Source organism: Ixodes scapularis, unplaced genomic scaffold, assembly GCF_016920785.2.
Source record: "Ixodes scapularis isolate PalLabHiFi unplaced genomic scaffold, ASM1692078v2 PGA_scaffold9__187_contigs__length_104089568, whole genome shotgun sequence".
In the NCBI taxonomy this organism is placed as follows: Eukaryota; Metazoa; Arthropoda; class Arachnida; order Ixodida; family Ixodidae; genus Ixodes; species Ixodes scapularis.
Genome location: NW_024609884.1, coordinates 30407256 through 30434644, shown reverse-complemented (window position 1 = coordinate 30434644; position 27389 = coordinate 30407256). Strand labels below are relative to the sequence as shown.

General features: G+C 45.3%; 2 protein-coding genes across 3 annotated transcripts in view; both read left to right on the top strand.

Moving 5' to 3' along the window:
- Positions 1-27091, top strand: part of LOC115321873 — a 276363-nt gene extending 249272 nt beyond the window's left edge. Inside the window, exons 1-2 of one of the 2 annotated variants that reach the window (XM_040223406.3) lie at positions 21470-21567; positions 25887-27091. In XM_040223406.3, coding sequence (XP_040079340.1) covers positions 25910-26359 — 450 coding nt within the window. In that variant the 5' untranslated portion in view covers positions 21470-21567; positions 25887-25909 and the 3' untranslated portion in view covers positions 26360-27091. Of the gene's footprint in view, positions 1-21469; positions 21568-25886 lie in introns of those variants that run through there. The other variant, XM_040223407.2, reaches the window with a different exon arrangement.
- Positions 3829-5873, top strand: LOC8023409 (NPC intracellular cholesterol transporter 2). Its single transcript, XM_002400759.5, has 2 exons — positions 3829-3858; positions 5236-5873. Exons 1-2 carry the CDS (start codon positions 3829-3831, stop codon positions 5758-5760), a joined length of 555 nt encoding a protein of 184 aa, XP_002400803.4. The 3' UTR covers positions 5761-5873.
- Positions 27092-27389: the final 298 nt, after the last annotated feature.

Below are 27389 nucleotides of genomic sequence, written 5' to 3'. Positions count from 1 at the left end.
CGCAAGGAGATTCTTGCAGATGGGTATACATCGAAAACAGTATCAATTCACAAAGAACGATACCGGGCAGAAGAACACTCTTTGCACAAAATTTGGAAAAAATACAAACAGGTTAATAAACATGTCTAAAGCCTTGTGTTCAACCATGTCACTAGGAATCCGTTCCACTCCACCACCATTCTTGAAAAAAAGGCAAATTTCAGACAAATATTGCGATACATTATTGAGAATTTGTAGAAAGTATGCTTTTGTCTTGTGGAATAGCCATTAGAAAAAATTATATAATTATCACGATTAATTTTATAAAGGCCATAAATGATTTGGTATAGGGATTTCAGTCTCCAGACAACCGGCAAGGCGGTTGTCTGGCTGCCGCCGTCACTCATAGATGGCGTTAGCTGTCGAGAGTTTTGTGTCATCATTTGTTTGCTGACGGACACGATACTGGGGAAACTAACCCTTAACCGCTCCGCTGTAAAAAAAAAAAAAAAAAAAAAAGAAGATCCAGTCACTTTTGCAAACTGTCAGGAGCGCGCTGCTTTAGAAAGGCCAAACTCTCGCTACACCCAAAGAACAAAGAGCTGCGGGTTCACGACAATTAAAAGCGCGAGAGCGTCGACGAGTTACGACAGTAGGCAAGCAAACAAACGGTAACAAAATGGGGCACAGACAAGCAACAAGAGTGACTGAACAAGAGGAGTTCTCATCGCGTTCATATGTGAATTTTTGTTACCTCCGATTCGGTGGTTTGTTTTCATAAAGCGTCGACAAAGCCGAAATGCGGTGCCAACACATTTGTGTTTCGCAAAATGTTATGCAAGATACGTAGAATGAATCATTCAGCATACTTGAAAAAGTTGATAGCATTCGTCCCTTTCATAAGTAATCTAGCCCACTTTAGTTGTCCCGATAACGCACGTGATCGATCATACCGATTTATCTCATTGGGACTCTTTTCGGCGCAGGTATAAATGATTTTCCGGGAGCTCGACGCCGGACTACGTCTCCCTGAATTGCGTTCTTGTCACCTTAAAAAAAAAAAAAAAAAAAACGTTTCTTTTTTTTTTTTTTTGCTGGCTTTCTAAACAAAGAGATGTTCCTCTCACACAGGTAAAGTCTCTCCAAAACTCAGAGGGACGCCTATCCTTAAGAGGGCCCAGGTGTAGACAGGAGTCTGTTTAAAAAATGCAAGTGTCTCAACTGCCTCAAGCGGTTTCGTTCAGCACGTTTGTTTACGTGTATATAAACGTGCATTGATATACGTAAGGACGGGGCTTCATATCTTGGAAAAAATTAGCCGAAGTGTGCAACATAGTACAGCTCAATGAAGAAGCGAAAAATGTGTTCATTTGTATGCATCAAAAATAGATGTAAAAAAAAATAATAAAAATCCCTCGAACAAAGGAACATCAAGCATTGTGACTAGTGTCTCGTAGACCATCTACCGAAAGAAAAACATTCTGGGACTTTCAACTGCAAACCGTGAAGCAATACCAACACGAAGTTGACAAATGGAATGATAAGAAAAAGTTGGTTATATACACGAAAATAAGCAGCTACGCTACACCAACCATGTAAAGCAATTGTAGCGTGTTAAGGTGCAATACGACGGGCTCTATTGGGGCGGAGTCCATTTTTGAAGGGTTCGTAGGTCCATTCATTCTTTGCCATGTGTTTCCTCTCGACGTATAGCTGTTTCGACCAAGTACGCACACACTCAAAGCATTCTGCCGTTTTCGCTGCTTTGCGCAGTCGCCCATGGTGACCCTTTGTCTCAGCACTTCTAGCCCCCGGCCGGCTATGTCTCCTGATAGCTTTGTCTCCAGCTGCCCTTGATAGTCTGTGCCGAGTAGTGTTTCCAGTGGCTGCCGCCTTTAAGCAATAGCAGCTATCAAGCCACACTGACGTTCACTGCTACTTGCCCTCGCATATCGCTTTATCTCGCCTTTCCCTTTCATCCTCTCCTCACTCCTTCGAGTTCTGAACTATGAACTGATTGCAGGGGAAACGACTTTATCGGCGTTTCTGCCCCATTTGTTTGCAGTAAAGTGCTTCAAGCAGTCCTTGATGTTTAAGCTCCAGCTCCAATAACGTGCTTTATAAGTCATTTCGAAACTGTGCTGAACGAAATTCGGTAGAGTGTTTGTATTCATTCCGACCCAGTAAGGGGGGGGGGGGGGGGGGACACAGCTCGTGGGACAAAATTTGACGGAGTCGCTCAGTGAGTTCCATACGACCCGCATCAAAAGAAATCGCTACAAACCGATGCGCTTCTTTATAATGAAAGCGTTCATCACGGGTGCGAACTAATTTCATACAACGGTTACAATGGTACCCTTAACGCAGCCCCCCCCCCCCCCCCCCCTGCGGTTTTCGACATATAACCCTAATAACTACGCTGTGAACCATTCCGCGAAATGAATTCAAGATAACTCGTATGAACTCAACCGATTTTCCGCATGACCCAATGGCCCACGAATAAGTAAATGACGGTATCATTTCGCTCAATTTGCGAGTCAAATAAACCCGTGTGTCGTCGTCCTAAGCCCCTGAAGAGACGCAAAACGGCGTGAAACACCGACGTTTTCAAAAACTGGACCAGGATTTCTCTTCTTTATTTAAATACCTCTGGCGTATTCTCAGTCCCCGTGAGCTTTATCACGGAACGCGTTAGGTTCCTCTACGTTCGTTTGAAAGCGTAAAGTCGGACGAACCGAGTCAAGAGACTCCACAACTGACAGATGTCGCTCTGATAGATGAAAAACAAACAGTTCGTGTTTAACTCTCCCAAACGAATTCCGGCCGTCAGAGAAACCACCCACATCACAGTGGAAGGTGAAAATCGATTTGCATTTCTCAGAGGAACCTTCACAGAACATCCGGAAAGCTTTCCGCGTCCAATTAATGCATCCCACCGCGGTTCCAACTTAGAAGTGAGCCTTGAAGTTGACATTTAGCGTCAGTCTAGATGTACAAAGGGAGATATCTCCGCCCGATAATGCGTGATTTCCTTAATATACAACCGTAAACAAAAACAAAAACAAAAAATAACATATTGGTGCTTTCGTCTCGCGGTCGTTGGTACTATTTGATGGTATTGCGAAGAAACTTCGTATCTCTGGGTGATACATTTTATATACGCACAGCGTTAACAGTCGCGAGAATACGCGTTAAAGAGCAACGTCACCCAATTGTGGGTCAACGTTGTCACCTAACCGGAGCGGCTAAATGTGCCCTGTGTCACTAAAAGTACGTGGGGTACTAAAAGTGCGGTGGACGAGGGGGCTAGCGCACACCAGCTCGAAGCACGTGAAGCAAAAGCTGACGCTGCAGAACCCAGGAATCCTGGGTTCCGTTTCGATCTGTATAAGCATCGTACCTTCGTGCGGTCGTATATCACTACTGCGTGGTGCACGTTAAAGACCCCAGGCTAGCCGTTGTACTGCACTGGCTAAATTTCTCATCTACAGCTGGGAGACAAATTGCCCGTTGAGGCAGACTAACTTCAGGCTGTATAAACATACACGCACCAATTTTTGTTTTTTTAAGTATGCATATTGGGGCTGATGGGCGTGTGCTTAGATTTATTTTGCTGTTCTAAGTCTTGGCTGGAAAAGACACATAAAGCTAGAAAAAGGATCGCCAGGCCACGCTGCTTAAAACGAAAAAAACACAAAACAAAGTAACTGAAATGAATGCGCATTTTACTCCAACGAAAGCTAAACCTACGTATGAGTTGCAGAAAAAAAAAAGAAAAAAAAAAAGTTTCGGGTCAATACGTTCCTTAGCACCGCATCAACGACATATGATGCAGATATTTAAATTGACATGCAATCCCTAAAGCTACTCGGTCAACAGGTATGTGCCGAAAAGCATACTTGTATGGAAGCACACACACGCAAGCAATAGAGACAATTGTAAGAATACTCCCATACGCAACCTAGCAGAGGACAATTTCTGTTTTTGTGGTGTCTGAGAAATGATTGATGGCTCTACTCGTCGTCAACTATTTGGCGCTAGCTTGTGAACGCTAGCGTATCTTCCGCAGTGCTCCAACTCCATCGAAACTTGCTGCCCGAGTGCATGCCAAAAAGACTCAAGGCGAATGAGCGTGCTCTCGCAACCGACCGAGGCTGCATCACTTTGGAAGCTATACACTAGCCTTGACAAAGTAGCACAAATTAGTTCACTCCGAATATAGGTACTTGTTTGGGTGTGCTTTCCTCCGAGACTAATTCGCCATTCAAGGACGGTTGTGGTGAGAGCTTCATACTCTGTCTCTCCTGAGTGGTTGATTCACACAAAATGGTTCTTCTAAGACCCAAATAGACTTATGGTTCCTCCACGACCCAATCAGACTAAACCGCAACATATTTCGTAGGTGACACTACTAGGCTTATCGGCCCACAAATCAAAACCTGATGCTTGTTTCGTTTAAATCACACCGCCTTCCGATTTTGGCATGAATGGTCGCGCCAAATTTCGAGAGCTGTGTCAAACCGTATACCTTTCTCGTCTGGCTCGTCGCGTGCCAACGGCCAGGATATCACGTGTTCCCGAAGCGTCACTTCCTCTTATCTCACAGACAAAGGACGCGCGTTGCACACTGACCCTCAAGTATCACGGTGGATGGCGTGGACATAAGTCACAGATAAGGCGTCGAGCGCTGTCGCTAAGCTTAGGAAGCTGCTCCGACTGCACTGACTCGCATGGGACCGTCTCCCTCGAACAAGGGGCGCGAGCACGTTCCCTGAACGTAACCTCGTAATGCTTGCATCAAGCGGGGCTCTATACCGTTCTCAACACGCGACCATAAAAGCGGCGCCGTGGCGTTCGACCATGCACTAGTCTCGGTCGAATACAAGCGTATGTGTGTGTTTCCCTATGCGCTCTGACAAAGTGTTCAAAACAATAAAAATAATATAAACACAACAAAAATACAGCTCGAGGCTTGAGCATCCTATCAAAACGATAAGAATGTATTCGTTTCATATTTTCTTGCGCTTGTTGTTTCTCTTTTATAGTGCCAAGCAAGTTGGGAGAGCCTAATGATGCACAAACGCCACTGAAATATATTCGATTTCGCTCACCCGGAACGCTGCTCGAAACTTGAGAGCTGCAGGTCTACGGAGGATCAGCACCTCCATAGTCCTTCCGGTTGTTCCGGCTCACGTGACTTTCGGGTTTCATGACCAAACGCCGATAACCAGCCCCCTCCCCTCGCCTCGCGATAAGGGCCTCCTGGGTGGCGCGCTTCCGAAGCACGATGAGGTCTCGCCGATTTCGCCGCCCCACACGACGACTGACGCGATGGCACGACACCTGCTGCCCGGAACTCTTCTGCTCGCCGCCTTGTGCGGACTCACCGAGGCCATCAAGTGGACCGACTGCGGATCGTCGGTAGGCCAAGTCGCCAGCGTGAGCGTCACGGGCTGCGAGCACACCGACACGTGCAACCTGAAAAAAGGCACCGACGTCTCCCTCATCATCGACTTCACCTCGAACGTGAAGAGTCCGACGGTTCAAGTGAAGGCCTACGGCGTCCTGGAGCACGTCCCGATCCCCTTCGATGTACCCCAGCCGGATGCCTGCCAGAGCGGAGTCACATGTCCAGTGCAGCCCGCCGGCAAGTACAACTATCGAGGCTCTTTCCCGATTAAGCCCATGTACCCGTCAATCTCGCTCGACATTAAATGGGAACTCTTGGACGACAAGGACCAGTACCTGGTCTGCGTGCTCATTCCCGTAAAAATCGACTGAGCTCCTGCGCCGTGTCGGCGGCACATCGATGGCGGCCACGACGGACAGCCTCCACTTTCGGGACTTCTCTTCATCGTGTAAATTCGCTTGCTGTAATAAACGATTGGAACGTGGCTACCCTCTTCGACTCGAAGCCGTGAGTTTTATGCTCATCGGCGAATTGAAGGGGGCTGGAAATGGGACGGTAGCCCGCTCGCTCGATCGGCGAGGGAGTGGAACCAATTTTCCGACAGATTGCGTCGCACGTAAGTATTGATGGCAATGAAGGCGCTGATTCTTCTTCTCGGGAATATGTAAGGGTGGCATTCGTTGGCCCCAAGGTATGGAGAAGCACGGAAGAGCTTCGCCGTACCTAGTTGCCACAACGTCTTATTATCGCCCTCTGACCCCAGCAGCGTCAATGAAAGAGCCAGAACTTAAGCATAGCAGTCAAATTTGTCACAGACGTATCGTTTATAAAATATGAATAATATTACACTCGTCATATTTTGAATACCGCGTCAGCAACAATGTTCCATTACATTTTAATCGAGTTATGAGATATTTATGAGATATATTTGCAAAAGTGTTCTGGCGCTTGTTTCCACTTCGATGATTAGCAGAAAGAGAACCTCGCGGTTAAGTATTTTTCTATAGGTGAACAAGGCACTTGTTCACCTATAGAAAAATACTTAACCGCGAGGTTCTCTTTCTGCTAATCATCGAAGTGGAAACAAGCGCCAGAACACTTTTGCAAATATATTGAATCCTATCATAGCACACAATTGAAAACTCAACGCCAATGTTAGTAAAACAAAAGGACGTCGAAAACAACTATCTCACATTACATATTCGTCAAATACATTTGTTCTCGTAACCTGCGGATACCCGAGAAACGCGATATATCTACACAAGTTCCATCTATAGACAAAATAATATTTTGTATGTTAAAAGCAATCCCAATACGATATCATAATGCGTGCTCCATGGAACGATGTGTGTAAGTGCCTGTGTTTACGGATAAAACACTGGAAAAAAAACCTCAGATGCACAAACTCAGGAGAAAATGTTTACAATTGAAATTATTCTCATTTTGGAAAGCTTTCCTTTTTCAAAAGGTAACTGGTATATAATTTAAAGCCAACGCATTTCACTCTTCATGAATCATGTATACCTACCCTTCAATCTTGCGTGCATAGCAAGCAATCATATGAGCCATTTGTTCCACTCACCAATCCCCTCGATCAAGTGTAGGTTGTCATCAAATGTAGTACTTCGGCGGCTGTGTTTTAGGAACGACGAGGAGCTCTTTATAGAAGTCTTCTGTAGGCGAATAATAATTTCTTTGTAGAATTTCAAGCTAGAAGTCTCGTGTATTCGGAAAACAACCGGGTGAAAACCGATCAAGCAATGCCGAGAGCCTGAGGAGCCAGCTGCGGCAACTCTGTCGCGTGGAAAGAGGCTAAAGTAATACATCATAGTTGAACGGCCAATGTCTCCTAACAAATGTGCTTGTTTTGTTTTTCTTTCATACTGTAACACGGACTAAATGTTTTCTAATATGCTATACAAAGTGAGACAAACAAACAACAACGTAATGCGATAACTTGAAAAGTTCCAGACGTCAAAGACCCCCAAACACGTTCCAGACGTCAAAGACATGCAAAACATTTTTTTCAGAAAAAAAAAAACAAAAAACTCCAAACTATTCGGACACAAACAGCGAGACCGCATAACCCTATATATAGATGAGTATTTCATAATGCACCGGATGAGCTGAATTTTGAAGTTGGCAGTTATGATTAAAGCGAGGACATGAAGCCGTTGCATACAGTGCAATTTTTCGCAAAAGTAGATCTAAGAGGCAGCGCAGACATCATTCTTGTTGCTCATCGCTAAAGACGATGCTACTCGTACAACGCCGTTGATAGAAAAACTTTGGCCATATATATATCAATGCTCACGTGTTTAAACTTCAGTAATTGTACAGTGATGAAGTTACTATGAGTAATACTGATGTCTCGCAGCATCCAGATTGATGAAATGCTCCAGTACATAATTTTACCATTATGATTGCGGCCGTAAAAATATAGTGTTTTCAACAATCTTTTTGGATTTCCCAGACGAAAGCTCAAACTTTTATGAATTCAATAAGAAGAATTTAGCACCTAAGGTTGAACGTGTAAATGCTGGATTGAATTATTTGTGGACGGAACTAAGATTATTGTTTTCATTCAGGAACGCATCGGTGTTAAGAGCGCGTGTTTCCAGCTGAAATGTTTGCCTCGTTTATGAGATTTCCTCAGAACTCGTGCGAGGTAGCGTCATGTCCTTGATGTTGGTGTAAGAAAGACGGAGAGGTTAGCCTGGACGTTTGTCCTAGCCGGCAACTCTGCACCGGGGTGCATGTTACTCACAAACAAAATAAAAATCAATCGATTACAATTACAATTACAATTACAATTACTCTTGGTTAAAAAGTATTTCATTCCTCAAAATCATCATTCATTAAACATTAAAGGCCCTTACCGGCATTACACTAGGTGGGGGATACAGACTGGCGAACATTGTTGTGTAAAGATAACTTGATTACTTAGAGAAAAAAGAGTGATTGGCCATTACTTTTAACAGCAACCGTTACATTTCCGATTACTTCAAATTTTCAAAACAAAATATTTTTCTGCCCGTTTAAAAACCGGGTCTTTCGAACTGTCCCTTATTGGATTAGAATCACCAAACTATAAACAACGCCAAGTTATGTAAAATCTTGCATATTTCGTTGTTGTTGTTTTTTCGTGTTTTTCCTTTTGAGTATGTATAGGTGGAACCGTAAAAAAGATGAGCTAATTATGTTAAGTTTCTGCATGGACATCGTGCTTCTCTAAATATGGCGCCTATGCATACCTGTAACGTCAAAAGAGTAAGGCGTTTTAAATCTCGAATACAAAATGACGATAATCTAACTTTTAACGGTAACGGAAACGCGCTCCTTGTATTTTGTGGCAATGTAGGTCTGTAACGCGTTTCTTTTACTTGCAAGTAACGAGTGACGTATTCCATTGCTTCATTTTTTTTCAGTAACACGTACAACACTGCACAGACACACGCGCGCGCGCAGTTCAAGGCGTATTGAGACTCCAGAGTCAGTACTAGCAAGAAACAGTATCAGAGTCTTGTATACATTTGTAGATCGGTCCATAGTGTTCCAAGCTCCGGTTCACATCGGAAACAGTGAAGGCCAGTGAATCTATTTGGTTCAATGTGGCTTGCATTCCGGTGTTCACCACGATAGTTAGAGCACTCACTAAGGATGGGTTTTATTGATCTCCACGTTGCAACTGTTACAGTCCTCAGAGGTCCTCCTGCCGATGAGATAAAGAAATTTGTCGGGTGTAGAGCGTTTTTTGTTGCCTTGGAAGTCTAGGTGGTAAGCCGAAAGGAAAAACCGATGAGCGGAGTCGGGCACCCCGTAGCTCTTATCTGATCGGCAGTGTCGTGAAATTGATTTTTCAACATGGTGAACTAGAACGTTAACATCCGTTCAGGATTATGGTACGGCCATTACTTCGCTGCCTACGATGCATTTCGCCACACTGTCAGGTGCAGGTGGCGTCACGATTGTGTATCATCCCCGCTAGGTGACGCAAGCCAGCGCACGAAACAAAGAGTTCGTACCATATTCATCCATCCATCGTCCTAGATCGCCGCGACCCTAGCATGCAGTACATCTCGGAACCGCCAACGCCCTTGGCTGGCAAAGGCCTGTTGAGCAGTTGCTTGTCTGAACAAGCTGCCAGAAGACAGACACTCACTTCCACCTGCTGAAACCCTTCAACGCCCGTGCCTAATCCATCTGCTGTGCAATCACTTGTTCAACCAGCCGGAACATTCGAGATAATCTGAGACATTTTCTGAAATACCCCAGTGGCGGCATTTATTTATTTATTTCTAGTAATATTTTAAATAAAAATAAATAAATAAATTCGCTTTTCGTAGACACCTCAATAATAGGGAGTTTTAGAATAGCGCACGCTAACGCTTTGCGTACGCAAAGGATAGCGTCGTCGCGACTGCGCATGCGCCGAACGCTAACCACGTTTTGAGCTTCGCGAGCGCTATTTTAGCGCACGCTATTTTTCGGAAATTGCGTGCGTACGCGAAGTCTTTGCTCTCCTCCAAGGTGGTTCGTAATGAGAAGTTGGCTAAAGCCAAGACGAGCAGAGTTACAAAAATGGCGGCTCCCAGGACCATGGCTGCGGCCGCTTTGGCGGCGTCGTGAGCGCGACGTCGGCGGCATTCTCGCGACTGCAATTTTCAATACGGGACAACATTGCACTCGGTTTGGAAAATCCAGTAAAGTGGGCAACGATCACCGGCAACTTCATGCTTGCGACGCGCGAACATTTTACGGCAAAGATACAGTCTGCGAAGGTCAGTAAACGAGCGCTCTCTTGCCTGAAGTACCTTTACTTTTGCGGAGGGAACGCAGGCAGACACGTCCGGTCGACCGCTCGCAATCGCATTCTCATGTTTAAACAAATCTAAAATGTTACTCTGGACCAAAAAAAAAACGTCTTTTTTTTTTTCTCAAGTTACAGAATTCCGTGTGTGAAATAAAAATTGACTGTCTTGGTGGCGTTGCAAGGGCGAGATCCTTGGGCTTTTGCCCTTTTCCGTCGCAGCGGAGAAACCCTATTCTAAAACTCTCTTGCGTAGCGTGCGCTAACGCAACACTCTAAAAAAAGTCTTCACGTCTACTTTCACGCACAATACTCGGAGAGCCAATCACCGCAACTTACGGAGGCAGCTCAGCGAATGACGATGCCGAAACATATGTTTAGACCAGAAAACGCAGTTTGAGTTGTGATATTAAGCAATGCATGCGTGACGCTTGGCATTGCCTAATGTCACAACTCAGACTGCGTTTTTTGGTCTAAACATATGTTTAGGCATTGTCATTTGCTGAGCTGCCTCCGTAAGTTGCGCTGATTGGCTCTCCGAGTATTGTGCGTGAAAGTAGACGCACAGACATTTTTTAGAGTGAAGAGCTAAATTTAGCGCTATACTTCGTTCCAGCTTCGGTCCGAGCGTGGCCGATGTTATGGACCGAAGGGCCAATCAAACAGCGAAAGAGGCATACCGTCATGGCGTGCTCTCTGCAGTTGATAAGACTAGCCGGTAATCGCTGTCTCTCTGTGCGTACTCCTCCACCGGCTAGTCCTATCAAGCGCAGAGAGTACACCATGACGCACCGCTTTTTGCGCTGTTTGATTGACCCTTCGGCTCATAACATCGGCCGCGCTCGGACCGAAGCTGAAACGAAGTATAGCGTGCGCTAAAATTGCTTACGTTATTCTAAAACTCCTTAATGGCAGGTATAGGACGCTAAACAAAGCGGTCGAAGACACACTGCGATCCTCCATTCAATAAATTGAGAAAAAAAAATCTGTTCCCCGCGTTAAGGCACTGACGAGATTGCAGCTTTGGCGTGCTTCCGTGGCAAGGGCACTGGCGCTAAGAAAGTAAGGTTTCAAAGCAAAACGCGTAAACGAAGTCCTGCCTGCAGCCTTCACGGTCCTATCAGCTGAAGACGAAAGATTAATCGAGAGGTGTTCGAAACTGATACGAAGAACAAGGATTTGTACATACATTCTAAAAGAAGGCCGTCCGTCTATTTTCCCGCACAACACTTGGAGAGCCAATCACCACAATTTACGGAAGCAACCCAGCGAATGATGATGCCGAAGCATATGCTTATACCAAAAAGCGCAGTCTGAGTTGGGACATTAAACCATGCAAAACGTCACGCTTGCATTGCCTAATGCCACAACTCAAACTGCGTTTTTTTTTGTCTAAACATATGTTTTGGCATTGTCATTTGCTGAGCTGCCTCCGTAAGTTGCGGTGATTGGCTATCCGAGTGTTGTGCAGGAAAGTAGACGCAATGGCTTTTTTTAGAGTGTACCCAAGTTACTTTTACTGTAAGGTATCTTGAGTACAGTACAAATACTTAGAAAAGTAATTCAATTACTTTTGAAGATACTTCCGCATTGCGTAATTTGTATCGACGTCAACGACAAACAGTTGTACAGTTACAATACATTTATGGAACATGAAGGTAATTTCATTTCCAATGACATCGGCGCACCTTAGACGCACTGTTTAACTACAATCCATATTCCCTGTATGGAGAGTTCACTATAAACGAACTTGGGATACGGAAATTTACGAATGAACAACAAAGAGAGCCCAAAAAATATCCACGGCACATGGGCGCAGCTTCTTCACGGAGGTTCCGTTCAGAAAGGCACTTAACGTTGGGAGACACTTTGTTGGCATTTTGAGAGGTTATCCTGCTCGTAGTTAGTTCCCTGTCCTGTTTTCTGCTTATCGATGATTGTTTACATACAGTGTTCTCGAGAGCAATAATTGTCGGACAGAAGAAAAAAGAAAAGACGAAAAAAAACCTCGACTTTTTGCCGTAGCGGGATCAAACATGCAGGGAAAAAAAAGTGTCTTCTTTTTGTGTCCACTTCTCTTTTTTTTTTTTGACACTGAACTCTGCATTGTTGTTGTTGGTTGTTTCCCGTTGTGTGTTGCGGCTCAGTGTGACAATCTTTACTTCCGTAAAATCACCCCTTTTGTTTAAGTCTTTTTGGGAGAAACTCTGGAAACAAAAGGCGCCTTTGGGAAGGTGAGGGGAAAACTTTTATTGTACGAACGTCGGGGTGAAATATGAGTTGGAATCGGCACAAAAGCGATATTTTCACGAGCTCAATCTAAGTCACCGTAGTTTATCGAAGCTAGCAACAGGATTTGGTTGCTCGAAACAATGTTCACGTTTTCTCTTGCCACGGCCACGCCACTTTATACCGAAAAACTCGGAAAATGGCGGAATGGCAAAAATGTATTTGAGATAATGAGTACAAGATACTCAAAAATGTAATTAAAATACAGTATGAAATACTCTCGATCAAAAATATTTGCAAGGTACCAAGATAGTTCAAAAAGTATTTGAAATACAGTATCTTGAGTAGAGTATTTGAGGTAGGCACAACTCTGGTATAAACTCTCTGCACGAACGATAACCCCGCTGAGGGACTGCGCGGGCAGAGCACGAAACGGCACGAGCTGTCTCGTAAACTAGCGCCTGCCTCCTATGAACTATGGCGGCGTGACGAATGTGTGGAACGCTCTGTGAGATCTGTCTATTTGGAGACGTAACGGGAGAGTTTTGGCAGGTCGAATTCTGGTTGAACGATATTGCTACCGGGAGCCCGCGCTATTGCTACCGGGAGCCCTCGAGAACGATCTTCAAAACCACCCCCAATGTCGATCCGAGTGCAAAAGAAGCCGGATGATTCGCCCGGGAAAGGTTCTCAAAAGATTGTTCTCGAGTCACTGACAGAGTGAGAACGGCGTCTCTTTTGGATGCTTCCAGTACGCGCAGGTAGCCTTCCGCCTTGACTGCACGTGCACGCTTACAGCTCACCAGACACCAGAGTGTTCTCGAAGGAAGGAAGCTCGCGCTGGAACAACTCAAACTCCTCCCTACCGTTCTCATCTTGTCAGTAACTAGAGTACTTTTCTTACAATAAAAAAAAAAAGAAAGCAACTGCGCCCGCGGTCGGTAAAAAGAACGAGTATCTTTACGCCTGCGCCCGATTTGTGACGGTTACGCCCTAGGGACTCTCGCTGACAGTCGCTGCTGTCGAAGCCTTGTCGGCATGCACCGCAAGGTGCCAATAGGTTGTCACTTATCTGCCGTTTCGCTGAAAAATCACAAAAAAAAAATTTAACGAACAAAAGCCGACTTACTGGGTGATTAGCGACTAAACGTTCCTCGATAGTTTTATTATTTTGCGCTTTGGAGGCACTTTTGTTTTTGATTGCACGGCTTCTATTCGATAATTTATTATTGTGGGAGTTCGTGACTTTATGATCTTATTCATTAACCCCGTCAAATTAAGGTCCATGCATAATTTCAACGAAGCAATAAAACCGAGAGACGCTTACTGATTGACAATTTCGCAAGCCCCATAAATACTTATCAAAGCTGTATGTTGGGCTAGTTGGTATTGGTCTTGGGTTGCCAAAGGCATGGTAGCGCTTTTTTGGACGAGGACAAAAGAAAGAAAGACAAGACAGACACGAGCGCTGACTGCAAACTTAGGCCCTAAAGCAAGTACCCGTCTAGCGTCCTCAGGGAGCTGCACATCACTTACAGTCCTGACGTTGCAAGTAACCACTGGACGTTTCTTGGGTATGCTGCTTCTAAGACGTGTCAGCGCCTGCTGCCAGATGAATTCCGTGCACCGGTCCACGATGCCGAAGGTCCTGAGATCTGAATGGCGACGGCAGGTGCGTCTCTACAAGGATCTGCTGTGCTCCATTCTTCGGGACCCTGGCAAGCCGGATTCGGACAGCCGACGACTGCGGGCGTTCTTCGGCATCGTGGACCGGTGCACGGAATTCATCTAGCAGCAGGCGCTGACACGTCTTAGAAGCAGCATACCCAAGAAACGTCCAGTGGTTACTTGCAACGTCAGGACTGTAAGTGATGTGCAGCTCCCTGAGGACGCTAGACGGGTACTTGCTTTAGGGCCTAAGTTTGCAGTCAGCGCTCGTGTCTGTCTTGTCTTTCTTTCTTTTGTCCTCGTCCAAAAAAGCGCTACCATGCCTTTGGCAACCCAAGACCATAAATACTCATTACCAAAAACACCCTCCCCCAAACAAAACCAGTTTCAGGTGGTGTCTCGACTATCAAACAGACGCACGCTTCCACCATTTTGCCCTCGCATTGTCTGTATTTTCGTACAATTTCAAGAAAGATTAAAAGTATCCAGAAAACCGGGTGATGCCCTATACCAGAATACTCTGATATCCAAGCCGAGGCACTTACCTTTCTCCAAATAAAACTTTCCTGTCGTTTTCTATGCAAAAACATGCAAATAATTTCCGAGATATTAACGAAATCTGATTTTATTTCGTTCAATATGAGTTGAAAGTTACATATCTTACCCGTTTAAGTTCCATCAGGTAGGGCAGATCCGTCCTTCCTGTTTTTGGGGGGTTTTTTTTCTTCCCCTTTTCAAAAATGGCAGGCAGTCCGAGCAGCATTACTTGCAGTCCACGCCCCAGAACTCTTGATCCCGGCACTTAAAGCGAGTAGTTTGCCACTAGATAAGACAACTGTTCGTGAAAAACACATTAATTTCTCATTCTAGAGTCTGAATATTAACCGCATAAATGTGCTGTACTTGTTTGTTTCTCTTCGTCTAAAGCTACCCCAGAATTACGAAAAAGGAACTTTGCTCCCATTCATTGTAGCGCGGGGGAGGGAGGGGGGGTTCAAAACGCATTCTCGGAATCTTTTACTCGACGTTCTGCCTAAATTTCCCAGGGGGAAAGCGCCATCTGCCTCGTGCACGAGCGGGGCTTATTAGCCGCGCATTAACGCGACGTCTATAAGCCCCATAAAATGGGTTTTTCTGCAACGAAGAGAGAAAATCAGGCAAAAGGGACACGCGGTCCCGCTTGCTCGAATTCGGCTCCAATAAAAAGCCAAATTTACGCAAATCACGCAACATAATGTTGCTGTTGCGTAAAAAAAAAAAAAAAAAAAAAAAAAAAAACGCGCGCTCAAAGAAAAAAATTATAGAAATACTGAAACTGCTATATGAACAATCGAATTGTCCGTACTTGGGTAGATTCGTTTGTGACGGCAGACTCTTCTCGTGAAAAGTTTGGTAGGCAATGAGATGCTGCGGTGGTTGCTGGCAAAAAGGTTATGGATACAAGAGTCCATGAATGTGAGGTATTCGCGACATGTGGCGTTAATGGCAGGGACGGATTTCATCTTTCCCGCGTGGTCTATCAGCGTCGACGGTACGGGCGAACATTTCAGAATCTCGATACATTTTACGGCTACTCATCACTTGCCGCCCAACCCACCTCCACCCCTCAAGAGAGCAGCTGTTACGTAATTGCCTGCGAGCCCCAGCTGGGGAAAGAGTATCTGTATTTCTATCATAAAGAAAAGCACTTCGTTCAGATCGAAGGCACAGGCGAGGAATAGGGTTCAAAACAAACGATTGTCTTGGAGGATCATGCAAAGCCTCGTTCTAGCTGTGAAATGTTTAGGGTCTGGGGGATTCCACCCCGGTCCGCTCGTACACGTACGAAAACTTCGTTCTCCCTTTGAAACGTTATAAAGGGTAAACAGTACAATATATACTTATTGTGGGAGAGGCGTCTATATATATATACATATATATATATATATATATATATATATATATATATATATATATATATATATATATATATATATATATATATATATATATATATAACTGAGAAGAAAAGAAAACCCTTGGTGAAAACAGCAACGGACGGTGTATTCTTCGACGTTTCGGCCGGAGTCCGGCCTTCGTCAGGAAGTTTCCTGACGAAGACTGGACTCCAATATAAATATATATATATAGACGTCTCTCCCACAATAAGTATATATTGTACTTTATATGTATATATATATATATATATATATATATATATATATATATATATATATATATATATATATATATATATATATATATATATATATATATATATATATATATATATTCAGGGTGTTGCAGTGTTGCGGAGTTGCCACTCCGAAAAAGGAATGATTCCTGGATCATTTCGCATTTTCGCGGAATGTATTGGGAATTGAATTCGATGAATTGAATTCGGCAACCATAACTGAATAGTTGTAGGCAGACAAGGTGTCGTCCATTGCGCCGAGAGACGCGACAAAGCGGCTGTTGTAATCATGCGCGATTAGATTGTAGCTTTTAACAAGGGTGTCGAACCGAACCGGAAACCGGAGCAAAGACGTTATTTTTAACCGAACCAAAAAAAAAAAAAAAAAAAAAAACTGCAACCAAACTTTAAAATTTTGATATTGAACCCTAAACGGAATGGAACCGCAATTTCATGTGGCGGTTCCCGGTTCATTGGAAACAGTTTGGGGTAATAAAATGTGATCCGCGCCTTCTTGCGGGTGGCAGCATGATGAAATAATGAAAAAAATAGGCATATTTCTCGTGTATGTCGTAGTGTCTATCGCAGTGAAACGTAATACATCTGACTAAAGAGCTATTCTTGTCTGCGTGTGTTTTTTTTTTTTCTCCAATATTCCTTCAGGAGAAAGTGAACATTAAACACCGAAATAAAACCGAAAAGTTGACGGCTGTCGACGCGTTTGTTCCGCTGTGGTGGTATCTGGAGGCGCCAAGAGTTGAAGCTGCGGCGAGCGCGACACTGCGGCGCCAGTCGCCAGTCGCCCAGTGCCCTGGATGCTGTTTGAAGAATTAAATTTGTGTGTGTGTGCATTTTCTAGAAACAGCAAGTCGCCCGTTGTATTTTTGTCTTGTTTTAATTATCTTACGATTGGCCTTCGCTGCCTTTCTCCTCTTCCACTCAGTCATTCGAGCAAGTCGTTCGGGCGTGCGGCGTGGCGAGTTTGCCGTTTCGATCTGGGTGAGCATTGTACCGATGTGCAGTCGTGTATCAGTACTGCGTGAGCCCGTATAGACCCCAGGCTAGCAGTTGTACTTCACTGGCTAAATTTCTCATCTGCAGTGTAAACAATGTCGCCATACTCTGGCAGGTTAAAATCCTGCTGTCTAAAAAAACTAACGACTCTTTTTTTTGTGTGTGAATAGTTTGCGAGTATACGTTGGGTACTATCGTCGTGGTATCAATGTTTGTGCCTCGTTGACTTCACATGTAAGTATTGTACTTTGGTAGTTTTCAAGAACCTGTAGAACCACGTAATTTTCATAGAACGGTGTTTGCGTAAAAAGTTCAAGATCACAAAACGAAACCAAGCAGATATTTGATTTGCTGTCCTGGTTTCCGCAACACGGCTTCTGACGACCTTTTTTAACGCATGTGACGCCGTGTTGAGTTCACCTTTTTTTGTTGACAACTGGGAGCTGTGTATTTTCTTAGAGCCGGAACTGGTTTGCGCTTGGTGGAACATATCCAAAGAGTTATTTCGAAAGGATTACTGAACCAGAACCAAACCGGAACAAAATGCAAAGTTACTGAATCACGACCCAAACCGAACAGAAATAATGACCGGTTCGACTCCTTGCTTTTAACCCAGTCAATATTCTATAGTGTTTTCGTGGAACACAAACAAAGAATTGGAATGAATATGTTAAGAAATCGTAAGATTCGTACAGCAAACGTAAAAGTTCACGTTCTAAGGCGGTTTCTATAATATGGTGTTACAGTCGCTTGTGCTGGCGCCGTGTACCGATTGCACTTTGTCAGCGGTTTTCTGTTCCTCTCGCAGTGCATGGAGATTTGGGGGAGGTATGCGCGGCGCCGCTTCTAATAGCGCACTAGCGGTGCTGTTGTGCAAGCACTCGAAGCAGAGAGCAAGATAGCTTCTTGCGCACGGACTAGACATTTTTAAGGCCTTATCAAACAAACAACACTCTAACCATGTATCTGCGAGGGACGGTCTGTTCGCGAAGAAAATCGCTTGCTTTATTTTTTAGCGACTGTCGCGACTCGCAAGCTTTTTACGCTTCATCGCGCGATCGATGTCTGCAGTGACACCAAGTGCCACGAAGCGCTTTGTGCGACCACTCTTTGGCTTAGTAGACTGAGTGCTTTAAGGAAGTTTTTGCATACTTTTGTAGTCGTCCCCGCGTTTGATGTCCACAGGTGTATGCTGCTTTTTTCAAGTAACAGAATGTCGCTGTCAATGATCCTTTTTCGCGTTTAGGAAGGATGGGAATGGAATGGTGGGATTTTGCCATTCCAGGAGTGGAAATGGGCCCAGTGTCTCCATTCCGAGCAGTTGAAAGGAATGGAATTAGAATAGAACGGGCTTGGCCCATTCCGCTACACTAATATATATATATATAGGTACAAGGCTGGGGCTAGATAAGAGGCGGAAAAATCGCGCGGGCGCCTTACCGCAACCGCTAGCCTTGTACCTGCTCCACGAGTGGTAACTTTAGTGCGCTACTACTCGTCTCACGCGCTGAAAGTCTTTCTGAAAATGACTGATTTAGTGGTTTTCGAAACGCTCAGCAACTTTCTAATTGGAACCATATGTCTATTTTCCCTAATTAAAAAGTTAATTAACAAGTTTTAATTAATTATCTGGCTAATTAGTAGGTTTTTGGCCATTCCTGACGTCCGCCGTGGCTGGTAGTTTGTTCCCGAAGAGAGTTTCTTCTTTTTTCAATCGCCCTAATTTTTAGGATTTTTGAAAGTCTTCGCAAAAACACCCGGTATATATATATATATTCAGGGTGTTTCACGAAAGGTGGACAAATTCGATATTGCGGAAACTACGCGTCGCAACAAAACAAAAAAAAAAGGCATGTGTCGTCTTGGTCCTGGGCCAGGGCCTATTTAGGAAAATTATTAAAGTCTGGGATAATTAGATTGTTAATTATTTTTTCGTAATTAACTTTTTGTATTATTGTGTTAAAGGGCATGGTTTCAATTCGATAATTGTTCAGCATCATCAAAACACACTAAATCAACAAATAGCAGAACGATAGAAGGCACGCGAAGCATTTTACGACTTTCTGAAGAACCGCACGAATTCGACGGGTTTTTAAGTTTCGGTTTGCTATCGGAGTGCATCTCGGCCCCGACAGCACCGCGCCCCGTGGAGAGATAGTGCAACCAGCCTCTGCTGCGTCGCTAATTCTAATTTCTAATTGAAAACATGCCCTTTAACACAATATTAAAAAGTTAATTACAGAAAAATAATTAACAATCTAATTATCCCAGACTTTAATAATTTTCCTAAATAGGCCCTGGCCCAGGACCAAGACGACACATGCCTTTTTTTTGTGTTGCAACGCGTAGTTTCGCAATATCGAATTTGTCCACCTTTCGTGAAACACCCTGTATATATATACGTATATATATATATATATATATATATATATATATAGCTCGCTCAGTTTGCGATGCAAAACCACCGTAGGAATTAATACTTGTGGCTATTTTGGCACCCTTGGTTCTGAATCCTTTAGGTATTGTTGGCTTCAGAGAAAAATACTTGGTGCCATATAAGTCTATTAAACAACATCTGTGTGCGTGTGCGTGTGTGTGTGTGCGTGCGCGTGCGCGCGCGTGTGTGTGTGTGCGTGTGTGCGTGTGTGTGTTTGTGTGTGTGTGTGTGTGTGTGTGTGTGTGTGTGTGTTTACTTTTGTATTGAACGACGAAAATGGGAAAATATTTTTTTTAATAAGTCACAACTAAGAGGTTCATAAATAAATCTTAGCTAAAAAGGTAATTCCTTTATAAATATATTACGAACCTTCGGCTCTAAAGTGTAATACATTAGACACGTATCACACACGCGCAGTGAACGTGTACGATGGTAGTAAAATTTTGATACGAAATTAAGAGGTTGCATTCGCCTGTTCTACTCCCCTGGAATTAATGCGCTTCTGCGTTGAGCCCGGGGTACTGAACGCGACATTGCTGCCGCAGCTACAGAGTGTAAAGTAACCAACATGTGTAAGTAGAGCGATTTTATTTCTCTTTAGCGACCGTAGCACCTACATCGCGACGCAAAGCACGGCGGATTTGTCGAGACTCGCAGAAAGCTCAGCTCGCAATGAACATCTACGACAGAATTACACCGCTTTTCCGGCGACCCGCACGGGCATTTGCCAACGGCAAGCGAATAACTTTCCGGCCAAGTTCATTCAATCCCGCGGTCTGCCCATCGAACGGCCACTCTAATTTTATGGCCTCGCTCACCGGTCGTCCACCAACAAAAAGAAGAAAAAGAAACACTGGAAAAAAAAGTTACTTTAATACTGGGTCGTTTCCACCTCTCTCTAAGACAAAACTAAAAAAGAAAAGACGAAGAAGGAGAAACGAACGTGGGCCACAGAGCAAAGCAGCAATTTACCGAGGTTGAACGCTGCCAGCTGGAGTCACGACCCTCACTAAATAGAAGAAAAAAAGAAAGCACATAACACGAGACTAAAATGCCTAAGGTGTATAGCTCGCAACGCTATACGCTCTGCTGCATGGAAAGAGTCCCTATTTTCCGGCGCCCGCGCGCGCGTGAGCGAGCTCCAGAAGCAAACGTATACTAGCAAGAGCTGCAATCCCCCCCCCCCTAAAAAAAAAGGGAGGGAGAGGGGAGGGGGGGGGGCGTAATGAGCCGCGAGCGCTCGGTCGCAATTAATCAAGGTCGCGGGTGCGTCATCATCGCCTCTGGGAACCACCAAACTGCCCCGCCGTGGGGCCCGGCGAACGTTGGCGCGACTGCTGTTATCGGACAGAGCGACGTCACGGAAGCAACCATTGGCGGAGAGCAGCGCTCCCTTTGATTGAGATCGTTTTCGGACGACGACTGCGGAAAACAGAGCTGCCCTATCTAATCCGCCAGACTGCCGAGTTCTGTTCTAATTAGCGAATGACATCCGATCTCGCTTCCCCCGTACGGTCGAGCGAGGGAGTTTTTCCTTCGCGATCGTGTTGCGTTGAAACCAGAGCCCCGGAGCCGTGCTGTTGTCTTGGCTGTCCGTTGCCAAGTTAAAGTCGCTGAGTGTTCAAGAGACTCGAGATGAGGGGGTGACGGCCTTTCGGGCAGTACGAGTGCTAAACAGTACCAGCAGGAACAGATTATGGAAAACGAAAGCATTTAGGGAAGCTGGGGAGTCAGGCAGGCAAACCCGTCAGCTAATATCTAAACCATCGAAACACTTGTGCGTTTGGTTTTTCGATTGACTTCGCATATTCGATTGTTACGCAAGTATCAACCAAAATTTGGCTATGGTAAGTTTGTCGACAATTTTTTTTTGGTTAGTTTATGACACAGAAGTATTACCCCGATGTTCGTATGTCGACACTCGACAGAAACTGTTCGTTGGTTGTTTTCTCGTTGGAGCTGTCCTTGAGGGATCCTTACGAGACTTCGCCGGTGTTTCTTGCACGTAATTAATGTAAACGTGCTTGAATATTGCGTGAACTGAAAAAGAAAGAAAATAAAACCATCTGCAATATTGCTTCGGTTGATCTCAAGAAACTTCGGGGCTTCCCGATTCATTCGACAATACATATCGTTTTTTGTTCGAATTGCAATGGTCACAAGTCATCCTAGTGAAATCATTGAATGATTAATCGATTAGCGTTCTCTTTATTGAGCCTTGGGGCAAGTCCCCGTACTTAGACTGCACCGTGGTGCGAGGGAGGGAATGGTAGATAAAGGGCTCAGTGTGGGTATTTGTGTGCGTATGTGTGTGTGTGATTGGGGGGGGGGGGGGGAGAAAGACGGGGTTAAGTGGAATGGGATTGGATGAGACGGAATCTTCACTTTACGAATGTACTCGAGAAGCGAATCCAATATGGTCTTCCGGTGCATTGCCTTTGCGATGGATCCATTCTTCCAGCGTCGTGAGTCTGGTCGCGAAATGGACCGGTTGAAATTTCGAACTCCGTATTTTGACTACCGCACTCTTGACAATGACAAAAAATGGCTTTGAAATATCGAATCAGTTTTTGTAGCCAATAATATCCGACGTTATTGTTCACGGCGTGCCTAACTTGCGATGCGTTGTATCGTGCATGTCACAAGTGAGATTTTAAACTCCTAGAATGGAGCGAGAAATGCAATTAAAGGCGTAATTCATCTCGATGTTCCCCTGCTTGACACCAAATTGCGAGAAACTTTTCATCCAATTTACAACAATTTTGTGTCATCAAATTATCAATCTCGGACTAACTGATGAGCAGCCCTATACAGCGTCCGAGCGAGTAGCTCGATGTGCGCGCACGGCCCTTGTCACTTCCGATGACCAGGCCGCCTTGTCCCAAGCGCAAAGCGGACGGCTCGCAGCGATTGCGCCATCGATTAAAAACATCGATCTCGACAGATGACATCTAACTACGCCGCGCTCTGCAGCGGCCTGACAAATTTCGAAATTACAGAGTGTTCTTCACGGTCGATTTGTGCTTGTGCAGTCGGGCGTCCACCGTGTCGATGGTTCCCAATCGCGTCGCTGTTCGAGGCTCGCGACAGCCGGGTTGGTCACGCGAATTTAGACACGTGCCAATACGCTTATAAGACTTTGTGCGTATTCTCGGCCGTGTCAGAAACGTGCGCAGGTCACGATGAAAGGAATTGAAAACGCCCTGTAATCATGCAAATAAGAAACTTTTTTTTTTTTTTTGTCACGTTAAGTTTTTGTATTGTTTGGGTCTGATGAAATCCGCACTTTCAGCGAACGAGTTTAATTTACAGGCCCATGTCACCCCCGACCGCGAGCGCTGATAGCGTTGTGTAATAAGCCGGTCTCAAAACGCAAAATTGAGGATGTTTCAGATATTACAACAAACGATGTCAAAGGAAGATTACTTGTTACTCATTTCCTTTTCAGGTTGCAGCGTTTATTTTTCAATTCACGCTCTTTTAATAAAGTCATCACATCAAGAGCCAAAGGATAAAGGTTTGGGTAGAGTTTAATTTTGATCACTTTGAAAAGAGAAGCCATAATCCTTGTTTTGGGTTCGGAAAGTCTTTCACTGAAAAGCATGTATAATGCATGCGAAAGAAACCTCGGTCTATAAAAGCCTCCGTCAAAGGAAATGTGCTACAGCGTTACTGAGCGGTTCGGGGTCTATTTAAAAGTGGTTTCAAATAAGAAACTAATTAGCTAGCACTGAACGACTTTGAAGGAACGTACCAACCATCACTTCTTCCATAAATGAGTTCTAAATATGTGGTAGAAATTCTTCTAAGGTTACACTAGAAGCATTTACTTTTGGTCAAGCACAATTCGAAGTGACAAAGATTAATACTCCTGCCCCTGCGAAGACGTCCAGCTGCTATGAGGCTAATACCCTGAATGTTTATTGTTAGTACTAGGAATACAGGTTGTTGTAAGGAACACTGAACAAAACGCTCCTGCAAAAAGTATGTGTTACGCAGAAAAAAATTTAAACAGAGCCGATGCCAATAATTGGCCTTTGCCAAAAGGCCTTTTTAGAAAAAATAATAGCGCTGGGTGTAACTAGCTTTCTAGTTACTATTCAGTACTTCACTTTTTAGTAGCAAATTTAAAGGTAGGGTTTCACTAGAAAATATCTGTGCATCTTCGAGAACTTCTAAATCAACGCACTTTACAAAGATATAAGGCACGCGCAGAATTTCAGTGTTCTGGGAAAACACTTAATTCGGACGCGTTTCGAAGTTTCGGTCTGAGATCCAGACTTGTGCTCGTTACTTGAAAGATGCAATTGATTATAATTACAAACTACGGAGCTTCAAATGTAATTGATTACCGTTACAAATTACTTTCGCTGAAAAGTAACGGATTACTTTACTCGTTACGTTGGGGGGGGGCGTGATTTCTGGCGCATGCGGTTCGATAGGAAACGGGAATTTAGAAGAAAAGCATCCACGTTTACTGTTGTCTTTTTGTATTTTTTCGGATTGTTGTAGAATGCTGCTGTGCCTTATTTTTCCCTAAAGTGCGCTGATTTAGAAGCTTTCGACGATACCCAGAAAGTTTATATTTAAAACTATGTCTTTAAATGTATTAGCTAAAATTTGCATTACTCAAAATTAGTTAAAAATCTAATAATATCAAACACTATGAATTTTTTTAAATAGGCCCTTTGATAGACACCAATTTGACCTATTTTAAGTGCGATGGGTTCTTTTCGCAGGAACGATTTGGTCAGCGTTTCGTGAAACGCTCTGTACAAAACAAAGTAGGCCACACGTTTCCACGCAGCATCAACGCTTTCTTCAGGGACTAAGGAGTTCGTCTAATACTTACAGCATGCCTACTATAGTACATGGAAAGTGGCATACCAACTTGTTCTTGAGTAAGGGGGCAAACCAGACCCCCCCCCCCCCCCCCCCCCCCCCTTCGCAGTGCCGGGGGGGCGGTGCTCTAAGGTATCCCTTGGGTGCCGCCGTCCAGTGTTTGCAGTGGCAGCGGTTTCGGAAGGGCGGGGGAGGGAGGGGGGGGCAAGCGCCTTCCTTGCCCCCCCCCCCCCCCCCCCCCGGGGTTGGTACGCCCATGTTTATGGAGGTCTCTCGAGTTACTGAAGTTTTAAAAAAAAATGTAAACCAATCAGAAAACTTCTTGACGCCTTCCTGAAGGGGCAGGCCATTTGTTGAAATGTTTGTTTTATATCATACACATATATTAGCTAGTATATTTGATAGTAGAAATGCCAGCAATTTCCTGCTTTCCTCCCAAAATGTTTAGCATTATCTAAGGAATCTTAGCGAGCTTAAAGTAAACTCTGTATGCAGGTGAGTTGGCTAAATGTAGATGCTCGAACCTGGAGCGTGGGGAAAGAAGGGGAGAAATATGGGCCTGACAGTGCGGTGGGAGCTCACCGGACATCACCTAACCCGTAGCCTCCTCTACTGACAAAGCCTGGCAGATTGCCACGAGACGCGGCCGCGAAAGTGAAAAGGTAGAGCCGCAGACAAAGAATGAGAGGAGAGGCATGTGATGGGCGCCTCGCTGCGGCGAGACGTCGAAACACACTTGTCCCGAGCGATGGAATGTCCGCTCGTGCCCCTTGCGTTCCTCGCGCTACCGCTTCTTTTCTACTTAAAAATTAAAACCTTGAGACAAGAATTAAAACCTTGAGACTACCGCTTCTTTTCTCGTCAGGTTTGAAAACCATGTTTTGGGTCTTCGCCGCTGCAAAAGCTGTGCGCTGACTACAGGCTCCCCGAGAAGCGCTCTGTGCTATACCAGTTCCTCGCGCTCCAAATCTACGACTGGGCACTCTATGGCTCCGTCGTCGAACTGCCAGGATTTGTGAGTATAGAGGAGGCTATGCCTAAGGCCTAAACCCACTTTCTACAGGTGGGTATGGACAGGAGCGTGATCACGTGGCGAAAGGTAAACAGGTGCCGTCTTCCACGAGCACGCAGCTTCCACGTCACTGTTATTTTAGGGGTAAGCGGAGTATAGCCGCGTGCACACCAAGTGTCGGCCATACCTCCCTAACTGCAGTCGTGTATGGAGGAACAGAAGCCTCTCCTCCCCCTGGTCAAGCCCTCCCACTGCACAACGATCCAGCGTCCGGATGCTACATCTAACGAGACGTCCATTTGTTGTGCGCAGAGGACCCCGTGAAGAGCGGAGTCATGGGAAGCAGCCCAGGCACCCGCGCCTGCTACGCGGCGGCGGGCATTTTCACCCTGTCGGGGTTCTTGCTGTCCGGTGCCAGCGTGACCATCGTCATGATGATCGTGCGCGACGATAAGCTCGACGAGCAGCTTTGGACGGCCGCCGTCCTCGTGGTCGGCGTCAGCTTCGGCGTCCTCTGCCTGGGCATCCTCGTCTGCGCATGCGCCATGTGCAAGCGCATGGCTGCCAGTCAGGCCGCCCTCGACAAGGCTGACGCGGTCCAGGACAAGGGCGTCCGGGCCCCCCTCACCGGGACGCCCGCTGTCTTCCCCACCGTGACCACCGTGCGTGTCTGGAGTACCACGGGCTCCCTGGACCCGCTACTGCCGGGACAGGTGCCCGACAGCCCCTCGGAGACCGAGGATGACGACGCACCTAGGGCCGCCGAATCCCAGGAGGCCGCCTGAGGTTTTCTCGGCCGTCGTGCTAACGCGCACGGCCGTGCGCGATGCATCCTGTGCAACTGAGAAGCGCGGGCGGACTTGTGGCGGTGATATGAAGGGCTCTCGGGGCTCGTGTGCGGTGCTGATGACGGCCGTGGAGACCTGAGGTCGGCGAACGGAGCTGTGACTCTGACCCGATGCTCCGGTGTCAATACAAAAGACCCGCTTGGTGCGCTCGTTCAGACAGATGGGTTCCGGTGTCGTAACTATCTCCGCGGCAACTGCCCCTTCCGAAACCGTGTGGAGGTTCTCTCCGCCCGATGAGTGAGCGGCAGTGGTCGTTACATTATGTACGCTTCTTAGTCTGAAAACCGTCTTTGCTCCGTGGTATGATCGTCACTGTGTGAAGCGGAAGCGATATGTACATATGCCTAGTACGTGTACAAAGGGTCTGTCATGTCATTCATTCTATTCGAGAATATAGGGGACAGAAACAATACTTGGAGGCGCAAGAAAAGTCTGGTTGCTTCACCTCTAGCAGGCACAAAATGTCTAACCCTCGGAGAGCGCATTTATATTCACACACCTGAAACTGCTGCTGCCAATAAATCCTGGGGATCGCGCAGATAAAGTTCGCACAACGGGTCAGGAAGACTCGCGCTCGTGAGCGGAGTCAGTGTAGTGGTTCTCCCTTAAAATTACTATGCCAAAGTATAAATAACCCAACCGCTGAAAAAGGCTATTTGTAGAGACAAGCTAAGTATTCACTGAATGAATCCAGTGATACGACGCCCCCCCCCCCCCCCCCCCCCCCAAAGAAAAAAAAGGGGGATTTCCCCCTTTCCCACACACACACACACACACACACACACAAAATGGTTATGAGGTTAATAAGCACACCAAACATTCAAGAGACACCTAAGGGGCAACTAAGTATGAAAGCAAAACGATCAAACGATTATTTTTCCCACTCGGGTCCGAGACATCCTACTTCAATATTATATTATAATATTGTGCTTGAAGACTTTTTTTTGTATCTGGGAATTTCGGCAAC